The sequence below is a fragment of the Moschus berezovskii genome, chromosome 19, assembly GCF_049115385.1.
Source record: "Moschus berezovskii isolate FMDL1 chromosome 19, NW_MosBer_1.0, whole genome shotgun sequence".
Taxonomy (NCBI): Eukaryota; Metazoa; Chordata; class Mammalia; order Artiodactyla; family Moschidae; genus Moschus; species Moschus berezovskii.
In genome coordinates this window covers 57542006-57558307 of record NC_142478.1, presented here as the reverse complement: position 1 = coordinate 57558307, position 16302 = coordinate 57542006, and the positions used below count along the sequence as shown (strand labels likewise).

General features: G+C 42.2%; 1 protein-coding gene across 1 annotated transcript; it reads left to right on the top strand.

Moving 5' to 3' along the window:
- Positions 1–41: 41 nt before the first annotated feature.
- Positions 42–15671, top strand: GPN3 (GPN-loop GTPase 3). Its single transcript, XM_055404989.2, has 8 exons — positions 42–194; positions 4391–4499; positions 8871–9038; positions 10441–10565; positions 11276–11391; positions 11512–11608; positions 12113–12241; positions 13230–15671. The coding sequence occupies exons 1-8, from the start codon at positions 147–149 to the stop codon at positions 13290–13292; spliced, it is 855 nt and encodes a 284-aa protein (XP_055260964.1). The 5' UTR covers positions 42–146; the 3' UTR covers positions 13293–15671.
- The last annotated feature ends 631 nt before the right edge of the window (positions 15672–16302 follow it).

Here is a 16302-nt window from a genome sequence, read left to right as displayed (position 1 = left end):
ACAGAAGACGCCGAGGAAATTGGATTGCGATTGGTTCTACGTCCTGTTCCCGGAACTTAGTGGGCGTCGCGCGAAGGCTGAAGGGAGCGTGGTGGTCAGATTCTGAGCCTGAGCGACTGGAGGCGTCAAGAACCAGGGGATCTACCATGCCTCGGTACGCTCAGCTGGTTATGGGCCCCGCCGGCAGCGGGAAGGTGAGGATTTGGCGGGCGAAGGAGGGAAATGTCGGAGTTTGTGGGAGATAGCAGAGACATTACTTTTCCAACAAAGGTCCGTCTAGTCAAGGCTATGGTTTTTCCCGTGGTCATGTATGGATGTGAGAGTTGGACTGTGAAGAAAGCTGATCGCCGAAGAATTGATGCTTTTGAACTGTGGTGTTGGAGAAGACTCTTGAGAGTCCCTTGGACTGCAAGGAGATCCAACCAGTCCATTCTAAAGGAGATCAATCCTGGGTGTTCATTGGAAGGACTGATGCTAAAGCTGAAACTGCAGTACTTTGGCCACCTCATGCGAAGAGTTGACTCACTGGAAAAGACTCTGATGCTAGGAAAGGTTGGGGGCGGGAGGAGAAGGGGACGACCGAGAATGAGATGGCTGGATGGCATCACCGACTCTGTGGACATGAGTTTGAGTGTACTCCGGGAGTTGGTGATGGACAGGGAGGCCTGGCGTGCTGTCTTGGGGTCGCGGAGAGTCGGACACGACTGAGCGACTGAACTGAACTGAGGGAGGTTCGGGCCCTGAGGGAAGAGCTGGAGGTTGTTTTGGGGACCCTGAGACCTGAGCAGCTCGCTTCTGCAGCCTGGGCTTCACTTTCCTTTTTGTTGTTCTTTTGAAAGGAAATTAGTGATAGTTACTAGTTTTTATTGCATAATTAGGCCCCAGATACTGCGCTTAAACTTATTTCCACAACAACCCTGTGAGTTAAGTCCTGTTACTCCTACTTTGCTGTTAAGAAAAATGAGACTTAAGTTTTTGCTCAAGATCGCACTAATTTAACTCGTTAATCACTGTTTCTCAGAGCTTGAGACGTGGACTAGTGGTGTACTTAGGACATACATGGGCCTGACATTAATGAACATTGAATCATATATTGAGAAAGTCGCTCCCTTTTCAATTTTCTTTCAGTTTGCATTGAGATGAAATCATCAATTTGGTGCTAGTGTGTTTTCAGTTCAGTTCAGTCTCTCAGTCGTGTCCGACTCTTTGCGACCTCGTGAACCGCAGCATGCCAGGCCTCCCTGTCCATCACCAACTCCTGGAGTTCACCCAAACGCATGTCCATTGTGTCGGTGATGCCATCCAACCATCTCATCCTCTGTCGTCCACTTCTCCCCTGGCCCTCAATCTTTCCCAGCATCAGGGTCTTTTCAGATGAGTCAGCTCTCCGCATCAGGTGGCCAAAGTATTGGAGTTTCAGCTTCAACATCAGTCCTTCCAATGAACACCCAGGACTGATCTCCTTTAGGATGGACTGGTTGGATCTCCTTGCAAGGGACTCTCAAGAGTCTTCTCCAACACCACAGTTCAAAAGCAACAATTCTTTGGTGCTCAGCTTTCTTCACAGTCCAACTCTCACATCCATACATGACTACTGGAAAAACCATAGCCTTGACTAGACGGCCCTTTGTTGGCAAAGTAACCTCTCTGCTTTTTAATATGCTGTCTAGGTTGGTCATAACTTTCCTTCCAAGGAGTAAGCGTCTTTTAATTTCATGGCTGCAATCGCTATCTGCAGTGATTTTAGAACCCAGAAAAATAAAGTCAGCAACTGTTTCCACTGTTTCCCCATCTATTTCCCATGAAGTGATGGGACTGGATGCCATGATCTTAGTTTTCTGAATGTTGGGCTTCAAGCCAACTTTTTCACTCTCCTCTTTCACTTTCATCAAGAGGCTCTTTAGTTCTTCACTTTCTGCCATAAGGGTGGTGTCATCTGAGGTGTCATATCTGAGGTTGTTGATATTTCTCCTGGCAATCTTGATTCCAGCTTGTGCTTCTTCCAGCCCAGCGTTCCTCATGATGTACTCTGCATATAAGTTAAATAAGCAGGGTGACAATATACAGCCTTGACATACTCCTTTTCCTATTTGGAACCAGTCTGTTGTTCCATGGCCAGTTCTAACTGTTGCTTCCTGACCTGCATATAGGTTTCTCGAGAGGCAGGTCAGGTGGTCTAGTATTCCCATCTCTTTCAGAATTTTCCACAGTTTATTGTGATCCACACAGTCAAAGGCTTTGGCATAGTTAATGAAGCAGAAATAGATGTTTTTTTGGAACTCTCTTGCTTTTTTGATGATCCAGCAGATGTTGGCAATTTGATCTCTGGTTCCTCTGCCTTTCCTAAAACCAGCTTGAACATCTGGAAGTTTGTGGTTCACATGTTGCTGAAGCCTGGCTTGGAGAATTTTGAGCATGACTTTACTAGTGTGTGAGATGAGTGCAGCTGTGCGATAGTTTGAGCATTCTTTGACATCACCTTTGTGTCTTCAACACTTCTTTAATTCTCTTCTTTTTCAAGAGCAGATCTTAGATTCAGAGCTTTTAACAGGCAATTATAATTACCTAGAACTAAAAGAGTTTTATAGTTGTGTTATATTTTATGGTTATCTTCACATTATGATAAGCATAGCTGCTTTTCTGGTTAGAAATACAATTTTTTCTTGTAAACAACTATTAAGGAAATCTTATTAGAGCCTCTTAAATATGGTAGAAATTGTGACGATATTGATCAAATAACAGGAGTGTGGGAAACACTGGAGACTGTGAAAGTGTTGCGTGGCTTCAGTTTTTAAGTTGACAAACTCGTTTCTCTGATTCTTGGCCTATTCTGGATGCAGGAGATACACATGTGACTATGGTATGACCCTTGCTTTCCTGGAGCCAGTAGTCTATTTGGGATGTGTGTGTGTGTGTGTGTGTGTGTGTACGTGCGTGTGTTAGTTGCTCAGTCATGTCCAACTCTTTGCGACCCCATGGATGGTAGCCCACCAGGCTCCTCTGTCCGTGGGATTCTCCAGGCAATACCGGAATGAATAGTAGACTACTATCACACTTAAGGGTGACTAGTCAGTTAAAACGCAATGTGGTGTGTAGAGAGGGCCTCCTCAGCAAGGAGAACAGTGTGTGTCAGGTCACTGAGGAGAAAGAGAAAAGCATGATAGAGCTTATTTTTATATTCTAGATTAACTTTCACACTGTGTTAAATAAGTATCTTTCTATAAACTTTTGATGCCTACTATCAGAAATACTCTGGGAGATTGTATAGTGACTAAAATACACACACAAAAATCCTCTGTCCTGATGGAGTTTATTCAAACATATTAATCAGTTAGAAATAATTTTTAAGCACTTATTACGTACCAGGTACTGTTATAGCTCGTGTGTGCATCTCAGTTGCTCAGTCACGTCCAGTTCTTTGAAACTCCATGGATTGTAGCCCACCAGGCTCCTCTCTCCCTGGGATTTTTCAGGCAAGAATACTGGAGTGGGTTGCCATTTCCTTCTCCAGGGGATCTTCCAGACCCATTGATCGAACCCACGTCTCCTGCATTGGCAGGCAGATTCTTTACCACTGAGCCACCTGGGAAGTATGTTATGGCTCTAGGCTTATAAAACTGAATAAGACACATCTCTGCCTTTCTTTATTTATTGGGAGTGTCAGGCGGCTTGCAGGATCTTAGTTCCCAGACCAGGGATCAAACCCTGCCCCAGCAGTGAAAGCACTGAGTCCTAACCACTAGATTGCCAGGGAATTCCTGACACATCCCTGCCTTTAAATAGAGGGTGGGAGAGACAGACAAGTAGCCTTAAGTAGTATATGAGGGATGAAGAATTCTGTAAACCAGAAGGTGTAAACTGATAGCGTATTGCCAGGCTGTTTATTGGCCTAATGTTCTCTCATCTTGGATTGTTATTCCACTGGCCAGGCAAGCACATTGCTGTCCCTCAGCTCAGATACTCTCTTCTCAGAGACATCATCCCTAACCAGCCTTCCTAAAGCTTTGCTTGGACTGGTCCAATCCTAGTGGAGACATCATGTGTTAGATGCTACACAGTGTAATCAGAGATCTTCCCTTTAAATACCGCTTGTTGCAGATTAGAGCAGTAAGGAGCCTTAGTGATCATGGAAGCCATCACATTTAGAGACAAGAAAATTTAGGGAGAGGATGCAAAAGCAACCTCCCCATGAGTCCGAGCCAGGTCTAGATCCACAGCCCAGTCAGGTGTCCTGACTCCCAGCCTAATGCCTTTTAGCTTCTTGGTCAATGAAGGAATAGTTTTGGCCTTAGTAGACACTGCCGAGGTGGGTGGAGAGTCCTTCTGGATGTGTAGGGGTAAGCACTATGCTGAGTGTTGCTCTAACCCCTCGTGCCTTGTGACATTACAGAGCACTTACTGTGCCACCATGGTGCAGCACTGTGAAGCCCTCAATCGGTCTGTCCAAGTTGTGAACCTTGATCCTGCAGCAGAACATTTCAACTATTCCGTGATGGCTGGTAAGTCCTGAGCAGAGCCTTCCCCCCTCCTTCAGGAAAAATAGGAGAGTGGGGAGGCAGTGAGTGCTGGCTGCTGCAGACAAAAGCTGAAAATTAATACAGTCTGGTCCCCTGGTTTCATGGTGAACAACATGAGGCTGAATATCATGTGGTGACATCAGCTCATGTTAATGTGTGTGACAGTATCCTTTCTTAGTCTCTGAGGTAGGAATGAAAAGTGAGTAGACTCCTCCCTCACCAGCGTTCCCTTCTGTTTCTTTCATGTTTGATCCTGTTTGGTAAATCTGTTTTACTGCTGATCATACTATACTATAAGTGAGCAACCTTTAAGTATTTTGTTTTTTAATCTTTTAATTTATTCAGATGTCTGGTGAGCACTTGCTTTATGCTGGACACCAGAGTCATAGCAGAGAACAACACAGATACTATCCCTGCCTTTGTGGGCCTTTTAGCAAGGGAAATAGCATATAAGCAAAATGATAAAATCAGTTGCAGATTGTGATAAGTGCTGCTATAGGCTGATGTGAAGAAATAACTAGGGAAGAGTGCTTTAGGTAGCATAATCAGGGGTGACATCTCTGAGGAGGGGCTATTAGGGCCTAGACCTGAAGATGGTAACATGCTCACCAAGCTGGTGAAAGGCTTTCCAAGACGAAGGAGCGTCAAGGTCAATATATAGCCGAGAGATGGGAAAGGGTTTGGTGTGTTCCATAAAAAGCAAAGGTGTTGATGAGCTGGGGCATAAGAAGTGAAGAAAGAGATGGGTAGCAGCTAGTAGGACAAGAAGAGTATGGCTTTTATCCTGTTTTTTCACCCTGTTAGTTTGTTTGGGATGCTGTGACAAAATACTACAGACTGAGTGTCTTCTAAACAACAGACATGGATTTCTCACAGTTCTGGAGTCTGGAAGCCCAAGATTAGGGTGCTGCCAGCATGGTCAGGTTCTGGTGAAGGCCCTCTTCCCACTTGTAGACTGACGACTTCTCACTGTGTCCTCATATGATGGAAGTGGGCTAGGGATCTCTTGGGACCTCTTTTATCAGAGCACTGATTCCATTCACCTTCCCAAAGTCCCACCAATTAATATCATCACTCTGGGCATTAGGTTTTCAGCATGAGTTTTAGAGGGACACAAATACTCATAAGGGAATTCCCTGGCAGTCCAGTGGGTAGGACTCCATACTGCCATTGCAGGGGCATGGATTAGACCCCCTGCAGGCTGCGTGCGGCAGAGCAAAAATAAAAAAGCAAACCAAAACCCCCCTCAATTCATAGCACCTTTCAACTGTGAAATGCCATTAGAGGGTTTCCAGCAGGGGAGAGGACTGACATCTGATTTATGTTTTTAAAAATATCTCTGGCTCTCAGATGAAACATGGACTCTAGAGAGTCAGGAGTAGAAGGGGGACTGGGGTGGTCATGGTGGAGATATAAAGGTGCAGACACGTATATATTTTGCAAATAGAATTAGCAGCATTTTGTGGGAGATTGAACTAAAAAGGTTGGAGGAAAGTGAGGGATCAAGAGTCACTGTTAGGTTTCTGACTTGAGCTGTTGAGTGCAAGATCCTGTTTACTGGGGAGGAAGACAAGTCAGTGTAGGATCATCATATATATATATTTAAAGATGTTTATTTTGGTTGCATTGGATCTTTGCTGCTTTGTGAGAGCTTTCTCTAGTTGCAGCCAATGGGGGCTACTCTTCATTGTGGTGCTTGGGCTTTTCATTGTGGTGATTTCTTTGTTGTGGAGCACAGGCTTTGGTTGTCTGGACTCAGTAGTTGCTCCGTGTGGGATCTTCCTGGAGCAGGGATCGAACTCGTGTCCCCTACATTGGCAGGTGGGTTTTTAGCTGTTGCTTCACCAGGGAAACCTTGGGCTATCAAATTAAGAAATGGAATTGGTTTTCTTGGTTTGATTTTGTTTTACTTGTTTATCAGTTCAATTCAGTTCTGTCGCTCAGTCGTGTCCGACTCTTTGTGACCCCATGGGCTGCAGCATGCCAGGCTTCCCTGTCCATCACCAACTCCCGGAGCTTGCTCAAACGCATGTCCATTGAGTCGGTGATGCCATCCAGCCATCTCATCCTCTGTCATCCTCTTCTCCTCCTGCCTTCAATCTTTCCCAGCATCAGGGTCTTTTCCAGTGAGTCAGTTCTTCCCATCAGATGGCCAAACTATTGGAGTTTCTGCTTCAGCATCAGTCCTTCCAATGAATATTCAGGACTGATTTCCTTTAGGAATGACTGATTTGATCTCCTTGCAGCCCAAGGGACTCTCTCAGGAGACTTCTCCAACACCAGAGTTCAAAAGCATCAATTGTTCGGCACTCAGCTTACTTTATGGTCCAGCCCTCACATCCATACGTGACTACTGGAAAAACCATAGCTCTGACTAGACAGACCTTTGTTGGCAAAGTAATGTCTCTGCTTTTTAATATGCTGTCTAGGTTGGTCATAGCTTTTCTTCCAAGGAATAACCATCTTTTAATTTCATGGCTGCAGTCACCATTTGCAGTGATTTTGGAGCCCAAGAAAATAAAGTCTGTCACTGTGTCCATTGTTTCCCCAGTCTATTTGCCATGAAGTGATGGGACCAGATGCCATGATCTTAGTTTTCTGAATGTTGAATTTTAAGCCAACTTTTTCACTCTCCTCTTTCACTTTCATCAAGAAGTTCTTCAGTTTCTCTTCTCTTTCTGCCATAAGGATGGTGTCATCTGCATATATGAGGTTATTGATATTTCTCCTGGCACTCTTGATTTCAGCTTGTGCTTCATCCTGCCCAGCATTTCGCATGATGTACTCTGCATATACATTAAATAAGTAGGGGGGCAACCAGTCCCTTGTTCCATATCCGGTTCTAAATGTTGCTTCTTGACCTGCATACAGATTTCTCAGGAGGAAAGTAAGGTGATCTGGTGTTCCCATCTCTTTAAGAATTTTCCACAATTTGTTGTGATTCACACAAAGGCTTTGGCATAGTCTATAAAGCAAAAGTAGATGTTTTTCTGGAACTCTCTTAATTTTTCAGTGATCCAGCGGATGTTGGCAATTTGATCTCTGGTTCCTCTTCCTTTTCTAAAACCAGCTTGAACATCTGGAAGTTCACGGTTCACGTGCTGTTGAAGCCTGGCTTGGAGACTTATGAACATTACTAGCGTGTGAGATGAGTGCAATTGTGCGGTATTTTGAGCATTCTTTGGCATTGCCTTTCTTTGGGATTGGAATGAAAGCTTATCTTTTCCAGTCCTGTGGCCACTGCTGAGTTTTCCAAATTTGCTGGCATAATGAATGCAGCACTTTCACAGCATCATCTTTTAGGACTTCTTTTAGCTGGAATTCCATCACCTCCGCTAGTTTTGTTTGTAGTGATGCTTCCTAAGGCCCACTTGACTTCGCACTCCAGAATATCTGGCTCTAGGTGAGTGATCACACCATTGTGGTTATCTGGGTCATTAAAATCTTTTTTGTATAGTTCTGTGTATTCTTGCCATCTTTTCTTAATATCTTCTGCTTCTGTTAAGTCCATACCATTTCTGTCCTTTATTGTGCCCATCTTTGCATGAAATGTTTCCTTGGTGTCTCTGATTTTCTTGAAGAGATCTCTAGTCTTTCCTGTTCTATTGTTTTCCTCTATTTCTTTGCATTGATTGCTGAGGAAGCCTTTCTTATTTCTCCTTGCTATTCTTTGGAACTCTGCATTCATATGGGTATATCTTTCCTTTTCTTCACTGCCTTTTGCATTTCTTCTTTTCTCAACTATTTGTAAGGCCTCCTCAGACAACCATTTTGCCTTTTTGCATTTCTTTTTCTTGGGGATGGTCTTGATCACTGCCTTCTATACAATGTCACGAACTCTGTCCATAAGTTAAGAATAGGTAGTGTATATTCACATTGTTCAAACTGCAAAAGGTACAAGGAGTAAGTATGCAGGAAAATGTCTTCCTCCTAGCTCTGGGTCCTAGAAGGTGGCTTCCCTCCCTCAAAGCAGCCAGTGTTGCTAATTTCTGGGGTATCTTTCCATTGTCTATGCATGTAAAATAAAATATATATATATGTATATGTAGTAAATTTTCGTCTTTTTTTTTTTTTTTAACACAAATGATGGCATTCTAACATAGAGTTTTGCACTTTTCACTTAACAGTATACCTGGGAGATTATATCACATCAGTACTTAAAGAACTTTTTGTGGCTGCACAGGATTCCATTGTCTGGCTATACAAAAATGTATTTGATTTGTTTCCATTGACACTATGACAGTGAATAGCCATGGACAGAAATCATTTCATACATGCGAGTTGTTATATAATTGTTAATTATCACCAGTGAGGATGATGCTCTTGTGTTCTGGGCCTGTCTGTTGTTTTCAGACATCCGGGAACTGATTGAGGTGGATGACGTGATGGAGGACAATACTCTGCAGTTTGGTCCCAATGGAGGATTGGTATTTTGCATGGAGTACTTTGCCAATAATTTTGACTGGCTAGAGAACTGTCTTGGCCATGTAGAGGATGACTACATCCTTTTTGATTGTCCAGGTAAGTCAGCAATTTGAATGTGTCATTTTCCTTGAGATCATGCTCTTTCAGTTCTCAGTGGAGACAGTGGAATTAGCATTTGTAGCTCTAAACCCTGCTGTGGTAAGGTACCATTCGCTCATTCATCGTCTCTTATTCACTCACCAAGTTTGCTGAGTGCTTATTTTGTTCACTGGAAATACCTAAAGAGCAAAGTAGCCATGGCCTCTGCCCTCATGGAGCTCATGGGAAATTGGGAATGCTAGGGAGTATAAATCAGAAGTCACCCAAATGATTATTTAATATTTGTGACAGGCTCCTCACAGGAGTAGCACCAACCGTCATGCAGGGAGGTGGCAGGGTTCTGACCAAGTAGCATGTGAGCCAGGCCATAGGGTGAGGTGAGGGAGACTGTGCTCCAGGCAGACAGCATGGGCTGAAGACCTTGAGGCAGAAAGGAGCCAGGTGGGTTTGGGGCACCCAGTAAACAAAGGGAAGTGTCCTGAGGTGAGACTGGTAGGAGACAAATGATCACACTGACTTTTCAAGCCAAATCATGAATTTTAGACTTGGGCCTGACCTAGTTTTGATCATTTGTGACTCTCATATTTTTCCCTTTTTTAAATTTTAGTTTATTTTTAATTGGGAAATTGCTTTACAATATTGTGTTGGGTTCCTCTTTGTTTTTAATTGAACACACACACCCACAGAAAAGTGAAGACGTCATAAGTGTACAGCTTGATGAATATTCCCAAACCTAACACACCTTCATAGTACTTGCTTTTGATTAGCTAAAACAGAAGTGTGAAGAACCTCACTTTCTACGTAAAACTGAATAGTTTCCTTGGGATTCTCTTGGTATTGTGATTGCTCTAAGAGCCTGTTCAGTTCAGTTCAGTTCAGTCGCTCAGTCGTGTCCGACTCTTTGCGACCTCATGAATCACAGCACGCCAGGCCTCCCTGTCCATCACCAAATCCCGGAGTTCACTCAAACTCATGTCCATCGTGTCGGTGATGCCATCCAGCCATCTCATTCTCTGTCGTCCCCTTCTCCTCCTGCCCCCAATCCTTCCCAGCATCAGAGTCTTTTCTAGTGAGTCAGCTCATCATCTTGTTCAGTTCAGTTCAGTTCAATCGCTCAGTCGTGTCCAACTCCCTGCGACCCCATGAATCACAGCACACCAGGCCTCCCTGTCTATCACCAACTCCCGGAGTTCACTCAAACTCATGTCCACAGAGTCGGTGATGCCATCCAGCCATCTCATTCTCTGTCAGACCCCTTAAAAGTTGAACAAATTACCACCAGAGGTTGACTTCCTTTTTTTTTTTTTTTCTCGGCTGTCTTATGGCAAATTATTTTTCTGTAATTTGATCATTTATCTTGTGTCCTGATTGTAACAGTCTTGTAATGTTCTCCATGTAGGTCAGATTGAGTTGTACACTCACCTGCCTGTGATGAAACAGCTGGTCCAGCAGCTGGAACAGTGGGAGTTTCGAGTCTGTGGAGTTTTTCTTGTTGATTCTCAGTTCATGGTGGAGTCATTCAAGGTTTGAGAATATATCTGTTGTCAATTCTTTAGTCATGGGTACAAGCAGATGGTAATTTCCTTTAATTGTTTTTTGATTCTGGAATATTTCTCAAACTATACTCCAGAGTTATTTAATATCTCTTATTATTGTTATAATAATTTTTTTTAAATTTTGGCCATGCTTTGTGGTATGCAGGATCTTAGTTCCCTGAGTGGGGATTGAACTATGCCTCCTGAAGTGGAAACACTGAGTCTTAACCACTGGACCTCCAAGGAAGTTGCTATAATAATGTAGTTTTTAAATTTATATGGTAAATTATACTATACAGATTTGGGAGTACTACTTATGAAGAAAAATTAGGCATATGTGTGCATATAAATGTCTGTCTTTCTGATAATGGTTTGTCTAGTTTATGAATTATCTAAAACAAACTTTACTTCTCATTAGTAGCCCCTAAGGAATATTTGATGGGAATGATTAAAGATATCATCTAAATTGAGATTTGTGATCACTGTTGTTTATATCTACATTTTCCCATCTCATCCTCACCCTGGGAAACCAGGAGTCAACCATCTGATTAGTGAAATGTCCTTTCTTTAGAATTAGCCCTTCTTTTATTTAGGCCAGTTTTGCTCAGAGAGGAGCAGGAACCTCTTTTTTGTCCAGAGGCCAGGGAACTTTGTTCATACAAAGTTAATTCATCTTCCCTTTTCTGTTTCCTCCTTCAGTTTATTTCTGGCATTTTGGCAGCCCTGAGTGCTATGATCTCTCTAGAAATTCCTCAAGTTAACATCATGACAAAAATGGATCTTCTGAGTAAGAAAGCTAGAAAGGAAATTGAGAAGTGAGTTCATTTCCGTTATCATCACATCTCTGTTGCTGAGATGAACCCTCTAAGCTTCATTTAGATGTGAAACTATAAAACTGGTTTCCTGATTTATTCTTTTCTTTCTCACTTTAAAAGGTTTCTAGATCCAGACATGTATTCTTTATTAGATGACTCTACAAGTGACTTAAGAAGCAAAAAATTCAAAAAATTGACTAACGCTATATGTGGACTGGTAAGCTTTTGAAGTTGTTGAGTTTTATTTTTAACGGCCTTGTCAGGTGTTTATCAGCATCCATTCAGTGGCTACCATTTTGGAAAGCACAGTCCCACCCTATTCCCTTTCAAAGAGGGGAGGGTGGGAGTCTGTGGACTGGCTGGTCAGCAGTTGAATTTAGAAGCAGTCATTAGCAATAGCCAATAAATTAACTGACATACCTGTTATTCCAAGCTGTTTTGGGAGTTCAGAACTGTCTTTGCCCTTATGAAATTTCCAGTGGTTTTTGAATTCAGGTAAATGCCTATGAAACAATGTCTAGTTAAGTGTTGCAGTTTGTCAGAGGTCAGAAAAATCAGTATTGATTTGCTGTTGTTTTGCCTCTGTCTGTCCCTCCTCCCCACAGCACACACACAGCTGATTTTAATCAGAATTTGTAAATGGTTATAAAACTCAAATATAATTTGAAAATTAAGTATTTTATACCTCAGAATGACCTTTTCTGAAATCCGCAACTTGTAGATTGATGACTACAGCATGGTTCGATTTTTGCCTTATGATCAGTCAGATGAGGAAAGCATGAACATTGTATTACAGCATATTGATTTTGCCATCCAGTATGGAGAAGACTTGGAATTTAAAGAACCAAAGGTAATTTCTGGTTTGGGGGTGTTACTGCCTATTTGTAAAAGTGTTTACCAGCACTCTGGCCTCCTGCATAATCCCAGCAACTCTAAATTTTGTCTTCATGGTGGCAGTAAGCTAGGCTGTTCTAGGTAATCTTTGAAATTGACACCTGTGCTAAACAAGCAGTACCAGTCTTACTCTGCCTTTCATTGAGTTAGTGCATATTACTGAGTTAAATTCTTTGTACTCAGAGCTTGGACATATATGCAAAGAGGAGGTGAAATTCAACTGACCTTGGGCTGCCCTCACAAATGTCAGTGGGGCCCTCTCCCAGCACATTAGCTGAGAATTGACGTGAATGTAAACTCAAGTAAGAGTTTACTTCTAATGGGACATAAACCTTTTGCTATGCTGTGCTTAATTGTTCAGTCAGGTCCAACTCTCTGCGACGCTGTGGACTGTAGCCTGCCATGCTCCTCTGTCCATGGGAGTCTCCAGGCAAGAATACTAGAGTGGGTTGCCATGCTCTCCTCCAAGGGATTTTCCCATCCCAGGGATTGAACCCAGGTCTCCTGTATTCCAGGAGGATTCTTTACAGTCTGAGCCACCAGGGACTCCCCATAAGCCTTTTAATTTATCACATATCTGAAAACATTCTATCCATCATTCCTTTTGTTATTATTGATTACTGTGAACAACACCTGGAGCTGCTGCTGGGCCTTAGCTCTTTATAGAGCATTGCCTAAAAATAGTAAGCACATATTAGGTCTAACCGAGGAGAAATGAATGTATTTTCTTCTTTTTTAAAAAATTTGATTTATTTGGCTGCGCTGCATGCAGGATCGTTTTTAGCTGTGGCATGTGAACTCTTAGTTGCAGCATGTGGTAAGTAGTTCCTTGACCAAGGATCGTACCTGGGCCCCTGCATTTGGAGTATAGATTCTTAGCCACTGGACCATCAGGGAAGTTCTGAAATAAATATATTTTCTATCTTCTGTTTTCTTGGTGTCAGGAGCATGAAGATGAGTCGTCTTCTATGTTTGATGAATATTTTCAAGAACACCAGAATGATTGAAGAGTTTATTAAAAAGTAACTACATGTGTGAGGATCTTTTGACTGAACTGGCAGAACCTTCTTCTCTTGGAAAGATGGAATGCTAGAGAAAGCTACTTATTTACTGAAAAAAATAATACTTGACTCTTTATCAGCAATCATCAGCATGCCTGAATCAAGTTCTTAGGTATTCTGAAAGTGCTTCTGTTTAAAGTGGCATCATTTGGTATTATTTTAACAGCATCAATTTAGATTTTAAAAGTCAAAGTTGAATGTACATAGATTTGTATATATAACATAAATTAGGACCTGGGGTACAGTTAAGACCAGTCTACTTTTAGTTTCACTGTTGATCTTTGTTATTTTTGAAGTTTTTTTGGAGGGACAGGAATTATTGTAACAAAATATACATTATGTGTCCAGAGAGATAAAATCTGGAAGGATAGAGATAAGACCATTGCTTATCAGTAGCTTCTAGTTTTCCTACACTGAAAATAAATTATTTGTATAATTAAAAAATGAAAATAGTAACTGTCTTAAGATATATATAAATAAAAGAAAAATAGCACTAACTTTTTATCACACTCTTGTTTTCCAATCAGAATTTGAAATACTCAACTAAGGCAAATCTTTGAATGAGTAAATTTCCCCAAGTGTCAAAATGCAGGCAAAATGCAGGCAGTGACTTTGTTTATAAAGTCACTAAAAATGTGGTTTATAGTCTCTGAGCACTTTAAAAATGTATACTTTCCTTTAATAACAAATGCACACAAAAATTCTGAAGACATAATTTTTTCTTTTTACCTTCTTGCCACATTGAGTTGTTTATTTTCAGTATTTCTAAGTTCATTTGTGATAGGTACTGGGGAATGGCTAGTCAGTCAACAGATATTTCTCCAGCACCTGCTAATAACCCAGACCTTGCTAATGGAAAGCAGAATCTCTTTCATTTAATCCTCACAGCAGGTCCAGGTTTCATTGGTGTTGGATCTTCCTGCTGATGCAGATCAAGTAGAAAACCTTTGTAGAAAACCTGCAACTCAGGTTAAATTTTTAATCATTCTTGGGCCTAGATAGCAGAAGTACACCTACAGTGTCAAATTTGATCCATTTTCATTAAAGATGTAAAGGGTGAGGAGCCATAGCTATCAGCGGTAACTGATAGCAATGTGCCTGGGAGCCCAGGCTGGGGGTAAGAGTTGGGTATTTGCACCATGATCTGCTGGTGTGAGCTAATTCTCACAGGGGCACTTAAGAGAACATAAGTAGTAGACAATATGAGGACAGACTGGACTTCTTAGGACTTTTTATGTGGCCCAGTTCAGTTCAGTCGCTCAGTCGTGTCCGACTCTTTGCAACCCCGTGGACTTCAGCATGCCAGGCCTCCTGGAGTTTACTCAAACTCATGTCCCCTGAGTCGGTGATGCCATCCAACCATCTCATCCTCTGTTTTCCCCTGCTTCTCCTGCCTTCAGTCTTCCCACCATCAGGGTCTTTTCCAGCTGTTTACATCAGGTGGCCAAAGTATTGGAGTTTCAGCTTCAACATCAGTCCTTCCAGTGAACACTCAGTACTGATCTCCTTTAGGATGGACTGGTTGGATCTCCTTGCAGTCCAGGGGACTCTCAAGAGTCTTCTCCAACACCACAGTTCAAAAGCATCAATTCTTCGGTGCTCAGCTTTCTTTATAGTCCAACTCTCATATCCATACGTGACTACTGGAAAAACCATAGCCCTGACTAGACGGACCTTTGTTGGTAAAATAATGTCTCTGCTTTTTAATACGCTGTCTAGGTTGATGATAACTTTTCTTCCAAGGAGCAAGCGTCTTTTAATTTCATGGCTGCAATCACCATCTGCAGTGACTTTGGAACGCAAAAAACTAAAATCTGTCACTGTTTCCACTGTTTTCCCATCTATTTGCCATGAAGTGATAGGAGATGCCATGATCTTAGTTTTCTGAATGTTGAGCTTTAAGCCAGCTTTTTCACTCTCTTTCACTTTCATCAAGAGGTTCTTTAGTTCTTTGCTTTCTGCCATAAGGGTGGTGTCATCTGCATATCTGAGGTTAATAATATTTCTCCCGGCAATCTTGATTCCAGCTTATGCTTCTTCCAGCCCAGCGTTTCTCATGGTGTACTCTGCATATATGTTAAATAAGCAGGGTGACAATACATAAGCAGCCTTGACGTATTCCTTTCCCTATTTGGAACCAGTCTTGTTTCATGCCCAGTTCTAACTGTTGCTTCCTAACCTGCATACAGATTTCTCAGGAGGCAGGTCAGGTGGTCTGGTGTTCCCATCTCTTTAAGAATTTTCCACAGTTTGTTGTGATTCACACAGTCTAAGGCTTTGGCATAGTCAATAAAGCAGAAGTAGATGCTTTTCTGGAACTCTCTTGCTTTTTCTTTTTTCTGTGGCCCTTGAGTATGCAAAGGGCAAAAACACCCTGATCTCTCAGTGTTGCTAGATTTTAGAAATGTTACTGTCATGTGAGAGAGGAAGAAAGATAAGACAGCTTTTCATTTGCCCTCCTCATCCTGCTTGAGCTATGCCTGTCTCATTTAGCCTTATGGAGAGTTTGGTGTGTGCCTGTGGAGAAAAAGTGATTCCATTTCCTTCCCCTCTGGACATGGGGGTTTAAAAGATGAATATGACAACTCCAGTCCTGAAAGATTTCACTGCCTTGTAGGAGAGCCTGACATGATTCTTCAGACGAATTTATGAGTAGGTGCCAGGTACAGGAAAACAATAGGAATGCTGAGGCCGAAAAGGACCTTAGTCTCATCGAGCTGATCTGCTGGGCCCTTAAGACTATAAACAAGAAAACCTCTAATAAAGAATGTGAAGAAGAAAAAAAAATGAAAGGAGAGTGATTGTGGGGCTACTTTGCTCCCATCAAAGAAGCCTCCTCTCGTGTGTTAGTCACTCAGTCGTGTCCAACTCTTTGTGACTCCATGGACTGTAGCCTACCAGGCTCCGCTGTCGATGAAATTCTCCAGGCAAGAATATGGAGTGGGTTGCCATGCCC